At 31.6% G+C, this 15,322-nt stretch overlaps 1 protein-coding gene and 1 long non-coding RNA gene across 2 annotated transcripts; both read right to left on the bottom strand.

The window, feature by feature from the left end:
* Positions 1-11: 11 nt before the first annotated feature.
* On the bottom strand, positions 12-9,542 carry LOC139494251 (lectin BRA-3-like). The gene is made up of 3 exons (XM_071282420.1): positions 9,198-9,542; positions 1,124-1,205; positions 12-232 (listed from the first exon to the last, which is right to left on the bottom strand). Exons 1-3 carry the CDS (start codon positions 9,540-9,542, stop codon positions 12-14), a joined length of 648 nt encoding a protein of 215 aa, XP_071138521.1.
* A 2,215-nt stretch (positions 9,543-11,757) lies between these two features.
* On the bottom strand, positions 11,758-14,450 carry LOC139494837 (uncharacterized). Its single transcript, XR_011657176.1, has 2 exons — positions 14,326-14,450; positions 11,758-13,212 (listed from the first exon to the last, which is right to left on the bottom strand). It is a non-coding gene; the product is annotated as an uncharacterized lncRNA (long non-coding RNA).
* Positions 14,451-15,322: the final 872 nt, after the last annotated feature.

Below are 15,322 nucleotides of genomic sequence, written 5' to 3' on the forward strand. Positions count from 1 at the left end.
CAAGCTTCAATCTACTTCTCACATACATATTGCAACAACGATGTGCAAGAACCATCGTTCCATCGGTACGAATCAGATTTGAACAATTCTGCACAATCCTGATTTTTATAATTATTAGGCTGGTTATAGCCCCAGTTCGTGAAATCTACAATTGTGTCATCATAAATCCATCGCCATGTTCCTTCTTGGATAATATCATGTGCACCAATTCTCAGTTTATCAATGTTTTTCTCTGAAAAAGATAACATATATTGATTTTTCTAAAAACAATGAGCTGCAAAGATTTGATGCATTAGAAATCACATAGTTCCGTAATAAAAACTGTCTGTACTACTTCTTGTGATTATTAGTTAAATCATGGTGTTTATTAACTGGATTTGCACCAGTGTATCACTATTTGTTCCGATGATATAAGGTTTGACCAAAGTCAGCCAGTATTAAACATGCATACATTATATAACAAGGCTCCGTGTTGAAGACCGTACTTTGACCTTTAATGGTTTACTTTTACAAATTGTGACTTGGATGGAGGTTTTTCTCATTGGCACTTATACCACATCTTCTTATATCTATATCGTGCGCCCACAATTCAGACGTTGACGTTTGGTGTTGTAAATCATGCTTGTTTTATTTGTTTCTTTGTATTTTCCTATTATCTTGAAAATTATAATTGAACCCGTAACCAGCAAAATTGATCAGCAACACTATGTCTCCAACTAATGTACAAGACTGAATCTGCCAATCGTCTGATTATTGCGGTTCCTCTAATTGAAATAAATAAATATATGAATAAACATTATTCTTGTTATGTTCTCGAGATCGCTTCATCCGAAGCATGGGCAATTAAGTAAACCAACATGTATTTTCATGATTTCCAGAGAGTATGAATTACTTGTTGATCTATTATCCTTATTAACCGCCATGATTGAAAATATAACAAAGGACTACGGTAAATAATAAAGAAATATAAACAGTCACGATCAATTGTAATATGAATTAAAGAATGCAACAGCAGTTCAAGGAATAAAATATCCAAAAGTTATCCAGACGTTTACACACACTCTTCTAAAACAGACATACAATATACAAAGTTATACATCGATCGTTACGGGTGTATACTCACCAATCATAACATGTTGCAGCCAGAGATTTTCAGATGCATCCACTATTTTAACCAAGTGAGAACCTTTCCTCTGGCAATCATTCTGAAACGATAAAGTCCAATCAATATGTCTGTCATTTATTTATCAATATTGCCACATCAAAGTTTACACTTGCACTATATTTTACGTATTACACAAGAGATCGTCCAAAATCATTTAAGTAAATGTGTATGCATAACTAAAGGTACATGCACAGCACATCATGATGAAGGACGTTTTCAGTCTTAAAATTATGATTTTTTTTTTATAATATTGTATAATTCTTTTAATAAAAGCACTATATCATGTATATGTTATACACAGATGAATCATTGTAATAAAAAAAATAGAAATCAACGAAAGACGCGTTATTAAAATATTACGATAGTGGTATCATATTTGGTAAGAATTGTAAAGATACCCGTAAATGTATGAATAGGCTAGTAATTTAAGCATGTACATATTCAATTTAAGATAAATTAACAATTGATCAGTTGCTCTAATCGAAAATATCAATTGGCCTGGAGAACGGTGCATTGCTATAAGAAAAAACGTAGTGGAAATGTGTACGGTAAATGTGTTTGGTAACGTTCAAAATAGATTATGAAATGTGCTAATACCTTCATTGAGACAAAATACAAAATTACTTTTCATGTAGAAGGATGCATCAACACTTTCTTAAAAACAATGGGAAGATCTCTGTAATATGGGGACGAAGTCCCCAATAACAGTAGAAAAATCAATAAATAAATTTTTTTAAAATGTGGAAAATTTACCCGAAATTTTCATTGTACTAATTAACTCAAAATCGTTCAATTTTTTGGATGTCATGTTTTGAATTCCCGATTCTGCACAGATATCTACAATGTACTTCCTTTTTCCGGTCTCGTTTGTATGAAACTTTGAGTAATCTATATTTATGTATATCAGTCTAGTATAAAATAGGAAGGAACGCAATACCAATTTCATTTTTAATAATTCCTTGATATGAAAAAACGTTACCTGATGATAGCGTTAAATAACTTAAATAACGTCACAACTAAAATCCATAACAACAGAACCAAAATCGAAAACGTTACAGTATTTCCGTTTCTAATTTTTAACAAATATTTACAGGTTACAAAAAAAATTATTCATACAGACTTCGTCCCCATTTACAGGTAATACCTGCCTCATATTAATGATTATCTCCAAAGGTCAGTTTTGAATTCAATTATATATGTTGGTTACAGATATACTAATATATTCTCTTTTCTGGCATATTTATGAATTAAGTTATTTTGATATCGTTGGAATCATACAAATTATTTTTAGTAAAAATTCTGCTTTGAAAAATTTGAAATCATGACCAAAGCATAAAACAGTAATTGTATTCTCTAATATGAGGCAGGAAATACCTGTGAATAGGGACGAAGTATGATTTTTTTTTAAATCAACCATTTTAAAAGAGAAACGAAAATACCGTAACGTTTCCGATTTTGGTTCTGTTGATAGGGATTTTAGTTGTGACGTTATTTAAGTTATTACGTCATATTCAATGTAAACAAAGAAACGCTGTCATCAGGTAACGTTTTTTTTAATAACAAACATTTTTTTTTAAATGAATTAGTACTAGTTCCTTTCTTAGACTGATAAATATACTTTGTATTCAAAGTCTCATGTAAACAAGACCGGAAACGGAAGTAGATTTCTGGACCGATCCGGAAATTCAAAAACACGACAAAAAAAATTGAACGATTTTGAGTTCATTAGTACAATGAAAAATTCGGGAAATTTTCCCAATTTTTTTTTTTTTTTTTTTTATTGAATTTTCTACTGTAATAGGGGACTTCGTCCCCATAATATGAGGCAGGAATAACCTGTGGATGGGGACGAAGTCTATGATTTTTTTTTTAAATCAACAATGTTAAAAAGAGAAACAGAAACACTGTAACGTTTCCGATTTTGGTTCTGTTGTTAGGGATTTTAGTTGTGACGTTATTTAAGTTATGACGTCATATTCAATGTAAACAAAGAAACGTTGTCATCAGGTAACGTTTTTTTTTTAATAACAAACATTTTTTTTAAATGAATTAGTATTAGTTCCTTTCTTAGACTGATACAAATACATTTTAATCAAAGTCTCATGTAAACAAGACCGGAAACGGAAGTAGATTTCTGCGCCGAACCGGAAATTCAAAAACACGACAAAAAAAAATTGAACGATTTTGAGTTCATTAGTACAATGAAAAATTCTGGAAATTTTCCCGATTTTTGTTTTTTTATTGAATTTTCTACTGTAATAGGGGACCTCGTCCCCATATGATTCGGCTACAGTAGAAAAATAAAAACAAATATTCCTACATTTTTCATCTTAAGACTTTAGTTATGTGTAGCCTCTTTCAGCAGTGCACGTCAAGTTTCAATTAAAAAGCATAATATAATATGCTGTTGCTGTAAGGATTTGATGTGTTCATCATTGTTCAAGGTAACCTTTGTGTTGTAGTAAATGTTAGGATAAGGAAATGTAAAGCCATTTCAAGGCCATTTTTAAAATTGAAAATGGAAATGGGGAATGTGTCAAAGAGACAACAACCCGACCAAAGAGCAGAAAACAGGCGAAGACCACCAATGGGCATTCAACACAGCGAGATATGCACGCACCAGTAGACGTGAACACATCAGCGTACAGTAACGACCATCTCCAAAACTTTAGTACGCCTTATATCCCTAAGAAATCAGAAGCATGATACAAAAAGGCAACGGTAGTATACCGGTGTTCAAAAGTTATAAATCATTTGAGAAAAAAACAAATCTGGGTTACAAACTAAAATCCAGGTTACATGTCAGTTACCGGAATCAAAACATGTTTAATAATTGAGGGTTTTCGTAGACACAACAGCCCTTTTTGTTATATGGAATATATATCTTGAAATCTTGATCATTAAACAAAGAATTATATATGGATCAGAGCCGTACGGAACCTTTTTCTAGTTGATGATGATAACCTTAAAAACCTACACATTCCTGATCGAACGAGTTCACTACAAATGGGTCAAAACATGTATATATGTGTAAAGTCATTATAAATCAATAGTTTATTATGCCATTCCCTAGCTGACCCTGCCTGTAATAAGATATTATTTTGTACATGTTGTATCCCCAAGCAGGAATACAAATTCCATTAACGATTCAGAAGTAGCGAAAAGAGCAAATGTATTAGTATGTATTTGGTGTACTGTTTTGAAAATCTTTTTATTATATTTTAAAAAGTTTTATATCAATAGTTATTATTCATAACAAATACTGAAACGCCTGCTAAACACGTTAAACGTATTATGATTTTCATAGGCAGCACATGTATTCGATTGAGAAAAGAAAAAAAAAACGCATTTCTAATTTGCCAATGATTGAATAAAAATCAGATAATTTCATATAAAACTATCTTCACTTGTTACAAAAACGTAAAAAGAGTACATACACAACAATAGTATCATTAAAAATAATGCACGATTGTCACCTCCTTAAATAATTACAAATGTTATGAGACCTGTTTCAAAGTATTTTGGCCTTGAAGGTAGCACGGTAGTATTTACCCTCCAAAAATGTGTTGGTTTTTATGTACATTAGTTAGGTCAATGTATCAGAGCACTCTGAAAAACAGGTTCTAATGAGCGATAGTTTGCCCAAGCTATGGGGTGAACCAGGTGTATATGTTTTTTTTATGTTTTTATGTTGTATTCAGTGCATGATAAAATACATAGAAACACTACTGGGGCTAATACAGATACATATTCAAATTCGTTTTTGAATATCATAATAAAAGTATTTCAGTTAACTGTGTAAATAAGTGCTGCTCATTGAAAGAACGTGGTGGACATTTTTTATAGGCTATGATTATCCCTATGACCCAATAAGTACTACCATGCCACCTTGAAATAATCAGTTTCGTAGAGAAAATTATTAAACCGACCATTTAATGTTGGTGTATGTGTGTGGCGGTGGTGGGTGGTATCATTTGGTTCCAAATTTCTTGAAAACAGACAGTTGTCCATCTTTGGACTAAGAAACACTTGTTTCAAATTTATTAACTGTAATAAATGCAAGGATTGTCAGTTTTTCAGATTTTTTCCAGGCAATTCGGCTTCTTTCACCAATAAAAATTGAGCACAAAGAAGTAGCCAAAAGTTCTTCAAGTGTAGTATAAACACAAGTCAATGAATCAATCAACCAATTAATACGTTAATAAGCGTGTTGTAGGTATGACAAATGTGAAGAACACAAAGGTGATCAAAATCGGAATTAATTTACACCTTGCTGAAATTTCATTTAGTTTCGCCGATTAATACAACTTGCATAGCTTGAAATCTAATTCCTCAACGTAATTTTTACAGTAGGGCTATTTATTGTTCATATTATCGTTGCTCAAATTAGTGTAAAATTTTCTACCATAAGCCACTTACCTCAGAATCGTCCCACGTTTTTTTTATCAGGTCCGATGTTATAACAATGGCCAGCAAATTCTATCCATCCGTTCTCACATTGTATTTCTGAGAAGAAAAAAAAATATAATACAATACCTTAACTGAATTTTCATTCTGGCATAATACATATAACAAGTTCATTTAATGTTTTGCCCTGAATATATTTACTATATTTTACACATTACAGGTATCTACTTTTTTGATAGTTATCAGTATACCAGACAAATCCATATAATTTAATTTTGGATGTAACGCGTCTTCTGATTGGCTTACAATGTTTTGTCTATCAGCTCATATACATTATTTTGGTCATGTGACCGTGACGTCATCAACATTTTTCATAATTTAATCCGGCTTAAAATAAAATTGAAAATTAAATTATAGGAATGACTGTAATATTTTTTCTGTCTATTCGAAATAACATCAATAATGTGGTGCACACTTTAAAACAACCTTAAAATAAAATAAGTATTACAGTCATTTCTTAAATAACAAAAGCAATTACAGAATAAGCTCTGCAGGATTAGATTGACCTCCTTGAACCTGCATTTCTATCACCTTTGGTATCGTAACTCCATTTCTGTCGACGACCAAACGATGACATCTGATTTTGTCAGGTGTTATGGACCTCCCCCTTTTTGGATTAAATTGTAGTTTGGTATTTTCGTTCATACATTTTCACAGATATTTGGTGACAGAACAATTTGTTTGCCCTCCCTCCTTATCCAAAATACATTATGTCAATGTTGTTGGTGTCATGCTATTTTTGTTTGCTACTTATAATTGTCTTTTCTGGATCAGTTGTTTAGACTGAAATATTGGTAAAATAATATCAGCTTAATTTACAGAGTATACATTTACACTGTGTAAATGCCTTACCACAGATAAACATAGATTTCCATTGTCCTGTTTCTCGACAGACAGCAAAAGGTTTCCCAGATATTTTCATTCCCTTCTTACACTTATACATCATGCCGTGGCCCAGGTCTCTTGAAAGTCCAAATGGTTCATTCAATAGAGCATTCGGGACATTAGGATTTCCGATACAATCTAAAATTCATTTTTTAAAATTAATTTACCAACTTTATTGTCACAAATAGACTAGCACAACATGTATGAACAAAGGTATACAGAGTGCCATATTCACAGCAAGGAAGTATCAATATAAGGATATATAATGGTAAAAATAAGGTTAAACATGCATACATATATCATAAAGAGGGAATCTTGATTCGATTTTGAATATCTAACTGTGGTGTTTAGATTGATCGACCAAAACATACATTTATTAGTAAGCCTATAATCGGAATCAAGGGAATCAGTATTTGTTAAATTCTTCTTACGAGAGGTTTTTGAATGAAATGTACTTCTTTAAGTTCATGTGTTCCTATAAATATTTTTTAAAAGCATATACATTTTGCAATATTTCTTGTCATTTTGTTAGATAAATATAGTATTTTGAAAGCAAAAAAATCTAACTGGTAACCAAATTAAAGTTGATATTTTCGAAGTTACTAAGTAGAATAATCTTAATATTCACAAAGGTAGTTTAATATTTGTCAGTTTAAAAATGCAGTTGTTTAGTTCATGCCAGGTACAGGAGACAATATGATGTGCTATAGTCTCTTGGTCTTCTTTGCAAAATTGACATATATTGCTACTATTTATTTTCATCTTGTAAAGTGGTGTATTAGTCCACAAGTATATATGTATAATTCTATATTGGAAGCAGCAACCTTTGTGCTTTTAGTATATTTGTACTTGATATTTGTATTTTCCCCTCCAGGTAATACCAGTCATATCAAGGTGAAACATATTAGATATCATTCACCTTAGAAAACAAATAAACATCACATAATGAACATCACACATTGACTGTCCCTCTGGTATCTTTCGCCCCTCTTTCATAATGCACAGAAACCATGCATTTGTGTATAATTATATAGATCTCTGTCTTCCTTATTTTTTTAACTGTTTTTAAACTTACATGCCAGTTCACATGTTGTTCTATCTTCTATCAAAACACATTTGTGGCCTTCTGCACAATTGTGTCTTGCACATTTGCCTATTAGTGCCTGAAATGAATAAATAATTAAAAGTGTCAAAACAAGCCCTTCTTCTTATTTCGTGTTCTTCCCAATTTGTTTTTTCTTAAAGGCACTTGCAATGCCAAAATCCTGACAGGAACGTTAGTTTACTGACGCCAATGAATTGCATTTTGTCTTACTAGGTCTGAATTTGCATGTATGAGAGTTGATGCACATGTAGGAGGAATCGCTTTATCAAAAAATGTCTTGTGGATTTATTCGTTAGTTTCGTGGGCACAGACGAACCATGGATTCAAATGTACAACAACTTAAAATCTTTTTTTATATAGGCTTTGTATGCAGAGATTTGCAAAACAACGAAATCAAAAATCCAAAGAAATGCACGTTTTCCTCAATCCACGAAAATTGGTACCCACGAAAATAAACGAATCCACAGTTGATTAACTTGATTGCAAATTAAAAAAAATATTTTTTACCATTGGCGCCCTTTTAATATATCATGTTTATTAATTCAAAATTAGGAATAATAAAGCTAGTAATTTTGCCCGTTTTTTTTTAGATGTAATCAAGTTCAAATTGGGAATGATTGAAAATGACAAATAATGAAGATGCCCCTTGATTTCTGATACAAAATTAATTGGAAGAAATGATGTTTGTCTGTGAGACAAATATAATAGTAATGCATGTAGCGAATTGTACAATTTTGTTTCAAAGTATGAATAAAAATATGGATAGACAAAGGTATTTTGCTGGAAATGTTATTACAGACAAATTCAGATTCGTAAAGGAGCAAGACATATTCATGTCCAGCTTGTGCAAGTGAACATAAAAATTTACACTTCCGTGTATTCAAATATCGTTATCAATGTGGTTTGAAGTTTCATTGTTATAATTGTTTTTCCAATGGATTAAGCATAAACTTCTTCTTTAAAAAAATCAGTATTTCCAAGTTGTTTTTATTGGGCCATGACACTGTTGCGCCCAAAGGTAGCATTAAAACTCCCGTATATTGCACTTGCCGGACTCAAATCAGTCTTCAGCCAATATTGTATATCAGTTGCTCGACAAACATAAAGAAAATGTGAAACAATAGGCTAAAGAGGTTACTTAGTATTAACAGCAGGTCAAGTTTCCATAATATACCATGTTTACGCGATACTCCATAGGAAAAAACCAACCTATTGTTCAAAGTAAATTGATTCGATACTCTTTACCTTTTGTTTGTAAGTTTGCAGTCATGTTAATTGATTTATATTAACGTCTTGTTTTTTTTATACATGCATTTCAGACAATAGGAACTCTTTTAACATTATCTTTGTTGATCGGATGAATGGCTGTTGCAGTGACAAACTAAATTATCTTCAAGCCAGATGCTGCAGGTGCAATGTTGACCGTTGTTATCTTTAAACAGAAACTATAGTTTTCAAAGGTGTACTGTATTGATTTGAGTTACCTGGTTGCTTGTAATCAGAAAGATAAAAAAAAATATTTATCTTTTTTTCTGTTGTGTGGACTAATCAGTGAAATGCTTTGTAAATATTTACCGTAGGCCATGAATTTATGTTCGATGAAAAACATCCGTGTTCCTGTACCAGTTTTACATCCGAGTTTAGATTTCCATTTATATCACACATTTTCCAGCCACGTCTATAACTGACATTAAAGCAAGTAGATGTTTTCATACATTCTTTAAGACATGTAAGAAAACTGACTTTCAGTAATCTACGAAGTGCAGCGTTGCGGTAACATTGTCCGTAAATTATCTCCCCTGGTTTAGATATTTGTGAATTTTGACAGTCAATGGCATCATTGTTACAAACATTATTCAATGACCAAGACGACATTGACATCACATTGAGTAAAACATGCAATAACGTCTCTTTTTTCATTTCAGAGAATCATTTCTATATTTTATCCAATTACACTACATATATTTTCTTGTAACATTAGAAATTTGTAGTGAAAAATGTAAAATGCAAAACGGGATTACATTATCAATACTATAGAACTAAATATATTATGAGCCTATGCAGTCAACCAACACAAGGAAATAAACATGACAGAGAAAATGCTGATGAACATTTAAAAGTAGATGACGTTATAAATGCCATTATCCTTCAAAGCTCGTTGCTATGATTTAATAATTTGTCGATATGTCCTTTTGTTTTTGTCACGATTAAACATTCTAAATACGAAACAAAATGATTTATTCATACTGATGATAACAAGTGAAATTCATCATTTAAATCGCCATTCAATGTGAAAAACCTTATTTCTAATTTACAGTACGAGCTGCCAAATCATTCGTGCAGAAATTTTTCAGAGTTGAAGGATAAAATTTTCACATCTTTGAGATCTAAATACACTTTGACGCGTTAAAATTACTAAAACAACCTTTCACTTGTTTCACAATAATTATAAAAGGTGTAATGTAACCTTTTATTTGAAAAGGCAAATCAACACTTGTAAATACAATATGGACAAACAGACAAATACAATTGTTCAATGTGGTTATTGTACAAGACATACAACTATTAAACTTTAAGGGCCAAATTGCTTCCTACTTTTCTGGAACCAACAAGTTACTTCACTATCTACACAACCTTATAAAATAGATAAAGTATTATAGGTTTCAAGAATTCAAATTATTGTTCATGTGGATAAAAAGTACAAATTCTAATACGGATACTTTAAGTAAAAAAAGGCAACGAACATAACCAAAGTAAAATGTTAGACTGTTATTTTTTTATTTTTAAAATATAAAATTACGTCTTAAGAATTACTCATTCAGGTAATTGATGATGACCTCAATAAAATACATTCATCGAAAAAATTTCCTTCGTTTACTACTATTTACTAATCAGGTAATTCGTGTTTTAAACATGTAATCTGTGTAGTTTTCTAGTTATATGCTTACAGAAACAACATTTTTGTTTATATAAATCAGAAACATATATACACAGAGATTGGCAACTCCGTGAAATCCCGTAAAAGATCGCGGCCCGGGATGAGATTCTCGTCGATAAATATTAGAACATGTAATCAAGTCAGGGATGAATAACCTCGATAGATAATCAAGAAAAGCAATGGGAAAATTATTTCAGATCATATTATAATTTCTTTTCTAAAAAAAAAACTACTTGAAATCGTTATATTCATTTTTATGTATTTATTGAGAAAAATATTTTTTTCTGCATTTCATATAATTTAAAAATTCAAATCTGGTAATGATCAATTGTTATTACAAGAAACTTTTCTTAACCGCATATCTTTGCAATAGTTTGCTCCTTAATTACACAGTGAAATTATGTGTGTCCGATTTTCCGGTAATTAGTCCCTTAGAGTTGTGACTGTTGATTCACAGGTGTGCGATTACGCAATTTATTGCCCTCCGATCACCTGAATTTTGCCGGAGGTGAAGTTCTATATGGATTACAACTTGGTAATTGTTTTTAAAACTAAACAAATTCTGACATATTATTTTAACCATGACCAGAACTTTATTTTAACAGAAGCACTGGCCAATACTATAGTATTCAATCAGGAAAACAAAAAGTCTTTTAACATGTTTAACATGTCAAAAAAAGAAATGAAGCAACTTTTTCATATATAAAAAATATGTAGCCAGTAGAACTTTGTATCCTGAGAAACTGATTTTATATCTGTTTTAATTTAATTTTAATTTTTAATTGTCGATTTGACTAGAATAAATTTATTTTTGGAACCTTTGCATAAATTTGATTTCCCTAAATGCACGTACATTATAGTGTTGTCGAAATCACTATTTTTGCTGCCATGAAATGTTGAATATGAATCTGTCATTATTTGTAGTTTTTTTTAAGACTTAATATCACAGACTCTGATTAAAAACAATTTGTATCATAAGTACATAAAAATGCCCTGCTGAACTGTCAAATGACTGTAGAATTTTAATGTTTTCAATTTGTTTCATAGATCACCGGAGTACTACAACATTCTTAACTTTACTCTTTCCTATCGGGTAGTGAAACTTGAGTTTGAAATTAGAAAGATTTAAAATTGTGCACAAGTTTTATCTGACCTTTTGTGGGTTTATGTTGTTCAAGGTAATTTTCGGTGCAGTTATTTTCTTTTCATTTGTTATTTTTTCCTCTGTGTTACACGACCTTGTACTTTTTGTATTGCCCCTTGACATCTCCTGCTTCTGTTTCAACCTTTTCCACCAATATCTTTTATTCAAAACAGATGCCATCTGTTTTAAATAAAATAGTCTCATTCCCGGAATGTGTTATACAGTAATTCATTTTAATATCACCTTTTTATAAACATATAAACTGCTTGGTCTCTCCACACAACTTATGTTTAGGACGGAATGCATTAATATGTACATACATGTACCAGGTTATGGATATATAAGTACATGTTATGTGCTTTTGACCTTCACAAGAATTCTTAAACATTCATAGATGTGCAAAGAATATTGTTGTCGTTGGGTTGTTGTCTCAATGACATATACCTCACATTTCTGTTTAGTCATAGCATCTGTGCCTTTTCAATTTATTGCAGAAAATATTAGCATAAACATTTTTTCAAAACAGGAGAGGTGAAATAGTGATCACAGAATGAGGACATGTAAAACTGAAACAGATAAATATAAATAAGCACCATTGACAATTTGTTAAAGGACTGAAACAAACATAGATGGTGACCAATGTGAGCGACTAGTGTACAGTAGTAGAGTGAACATTTCTTGCTTCTTTTTCTACACATTTTGTCATTTCATGTTAACAATTAAATATGTTACTTTCCATGGAGAGGAAGGAATTTGTGAAACGAAATATTTTGCTATTTAGTACTGTCAAGATATATCACAGGGGTGTTGTAAGATAAATGAACAGTTTCTCTTTTTTTACATTATGCTACCTTTATGCTACAAGGGTAGCATTGTCCATTCTCATGATGTACAAAGATATTATAGAGTGGCCTTCCAATGATAGTCATACATTTTAATCATTGTCTCATTAGCAATCATACTACATCACCATATTGTTATACATGTACATGCATGTAAAAACTATGTACATGTATACTTTGTAAACATAAAGAAGACAAATGAAGTTGAACACAAGATATTTATTTGCTTTTTTATCCATCTGCACAACTGCCACTGTATTACTTCTGCTTCAAATTCAATAGATTGAATGCAGAGTCTTGAATTTGTTTTTAGTTCAATGGTCTCGCCATCAATTGCAAAAAAATCGCATACACATGTACATCAAGTTTGGCATATGAACTACAATAGTATGGTGTTTTTACAGTCAGGATAACCACATGTAATTTTCTCTCTTACAAAACCATTGTTAAGTATCACATTGATAGTAGTAATCAGTCTACTACATGATAGTGCCGTCACATTTGGATAAAGTCATCACTAATAGTTGTTCCTGTTTGCCAGGGAGTCTTATTTTCAATAAGAAAGACTTGGGAGTCCTACATTCCTGTATGATATTATATCTCTTGTATGCTGCACTGTTAGGTAAATTTGATCAACATCTTTGTTCTTTTATAACATGCAGGATCCTGTTAAAAAAAAGCGGTCAGATACTGAATGTAAATATATATATATAATTGTAAATGTCATCAAAGTGGTGGAAATAATGAAAAAAACTATTTTTATACACAAATCCAGTGTCTTGTGAAATTAAATCATGTGATGGGTACAATTTTTCACTAAAGATGGACAAGTTTATAAACTGTAGCCATGGACAGGGGTCTGTCTTTATATTGAAGAAAATTAACATGGCCGACAACCAGAATACTGATTTTTAATTGTAAATTGCATCAAAGTGGTTGAAAATATGAAAAAAAAAACAACCGCTATATCCCAATTCAGTTTGTCATAGGAAAGTAATGCATGTGCTGGGTACAATATTTCTCTAAAGATGGAAAAGTTTATAAAGTGTAAACAGACAGGGGTCTATCTTGATATTGAAGCCAAAAAAAAACATGGCCGACAACCAGAATACTGATTTTTAATTGTAAATTGCATCAAAGTGGTTGAAAATATGAAAAAAAACAACCGCTATATCCCAATCCAGTTTGTCATAGGAAAGTAATGCATGTGCTGGGTACAATATTTCTCTGAAGGTGGAAAAGTTTATAAAGTGTAAACAGACAGGGGTCTGTCTTGATATTGAAGCAAAAAAAACATGGCCCACAACCAGAATACTGATTTTTAATTGTAAATTGCATCAAAGTGGTTGAAAATATGAAAAAACAACCCCTATATCCCAATCCAGTTTGTCATAGGAAAGTAATGCATATGCTGGGTACAATGTTTCTCTGAAGACGGAAAAGTTTATAATAGTTATCAAAAGTACCAGGATTATAATTTTATACGCCAGACGCGCGTTTCGTCTACATAAGACTCATCAGTGACGCTCATATCAAAATAGTTAAAAAAGCCAAATAAATACAAAGTTGAAGAGCATTGAGGACCTAAAATTCCAAAAAGTTGTGCCAAATACGGCTAAGGTAATCTACTCCTGGGGTTATAAAGTGTAAACAGACAGGGGTCTTTTCCCTTATTATATACTGCAATAAAACGTTAATCGTCGCAGTATTTTAACTAATAACTACTACAAACTGACTAAAACAAGGTAATTCATATACGAAATTGAAATATATACTTACATTATGCTGTTTTGAAATGCTTGATGTAAAATAAAAATTGAAGCGAGGTGGTGTACTTGTCGTGATAGAATACAAATGGCGATCTCGTTAAAGTCTCGGTGAGATGCGCGAATTGGATTAGATTTCGCTGACCACTGTTACAGTTGCCAATCTCAGGGTATATATGTCCCTGTATAAATTGTACAAGTTACAATGTAAATAAAAAATATATATAACGCCAAAAATTCACAAGGTGATATCTACTACGAGAGAAGCGAAAGATACCAAACGGACGTTCATACTCATAATTCGAAAATAAACTGACAACGTCAAGGCTAGAAAGAAAAAGACCAACAGACAAACATGGGTGAACAAAACGGTAACAAGTTATTTCGTCCCTTGACCATTTCGTACCTCTGTCATTTCGTACCCAAAATTGCCATTTCGTACCCAACATTTACCATTTCGTATCCACGATAAAAACCATTTCGTACCCAATGGGCCAAATACATCTACCATTCGTACCTCACGGACATAATGCATGTTTACTATTTCGTATCATTTATTTTTAAAAGTTCACATTTCTCAAGATAAAAACCATTTTGAGGTGATCTTAATCTAAATGGTAAGTCCACTTCTATAAAAAGTTATTGCCCTTGAATAATAATTATTCTGAAAATAAGATGTGGTATGATAAATGAGAAAACTATCCATCAGAGTTCAATTAAGTGATGTAAGCAATGCAATTACTTATAAGGGGCCAATGATGACCTGTAAATAATGAGAAAACCCATACCTTATACATGATATAGGCATCTATGAAAGACACCACAAACAAAATTTGGAACAAAACCATAATTCAAACTTCGAATATACCAGACTAATTTAATATAAAAAAAAAACAAGTTATGAAAAAACAAATATGACGACCGTGAACCAACATCAACCACTGAATTATGTACAGGCTCCTGATTTTGGACGGGCAAAATATGGAAGGGTTGATATAAAGATAAGAATC

The sequence above is a fragment of the Mytilus edulis genome, chromosome 11 (assembly GCF_963676685.1).
Source record: "Mytilus edulis chromosome 11, xbMytEdul2.2, whole genome shotgun sequence".
NCBI classification, from domain to species: Eukaryota; Metazoa; Mollusca; class Bivalvia; order Mytilida; family Mytilidae; genus Mytilus; species Mytilus edulis.

What these genes read in the sequence shown, in the direction of transcription:
- LOC139494251 (XM_071282420.1), bottom strand. Translation starts at nt 9,542, where the DNA reads ATGAAAAAAGAGACGTTATTGCATGTTTTACTCAATGTGATGTCAATG. An exon ending in ACATAAATTCATGGCCTACG is followed by an intron (nt 1,206 to 9,197) that starts GTAAATATTTAC and finishes TTATCGTTTCAG; the next exon opens with AATGATTGCCAGAGGAAAGG. An exon ending in GCTGCAACATGTTATGATTG is followed by an intron (nt 233 to 1,123) that starts GTGAGTATACAC and finishes TATCTTTTTCAG; the next exon opens with AGAAAAACATTGATAAACTG.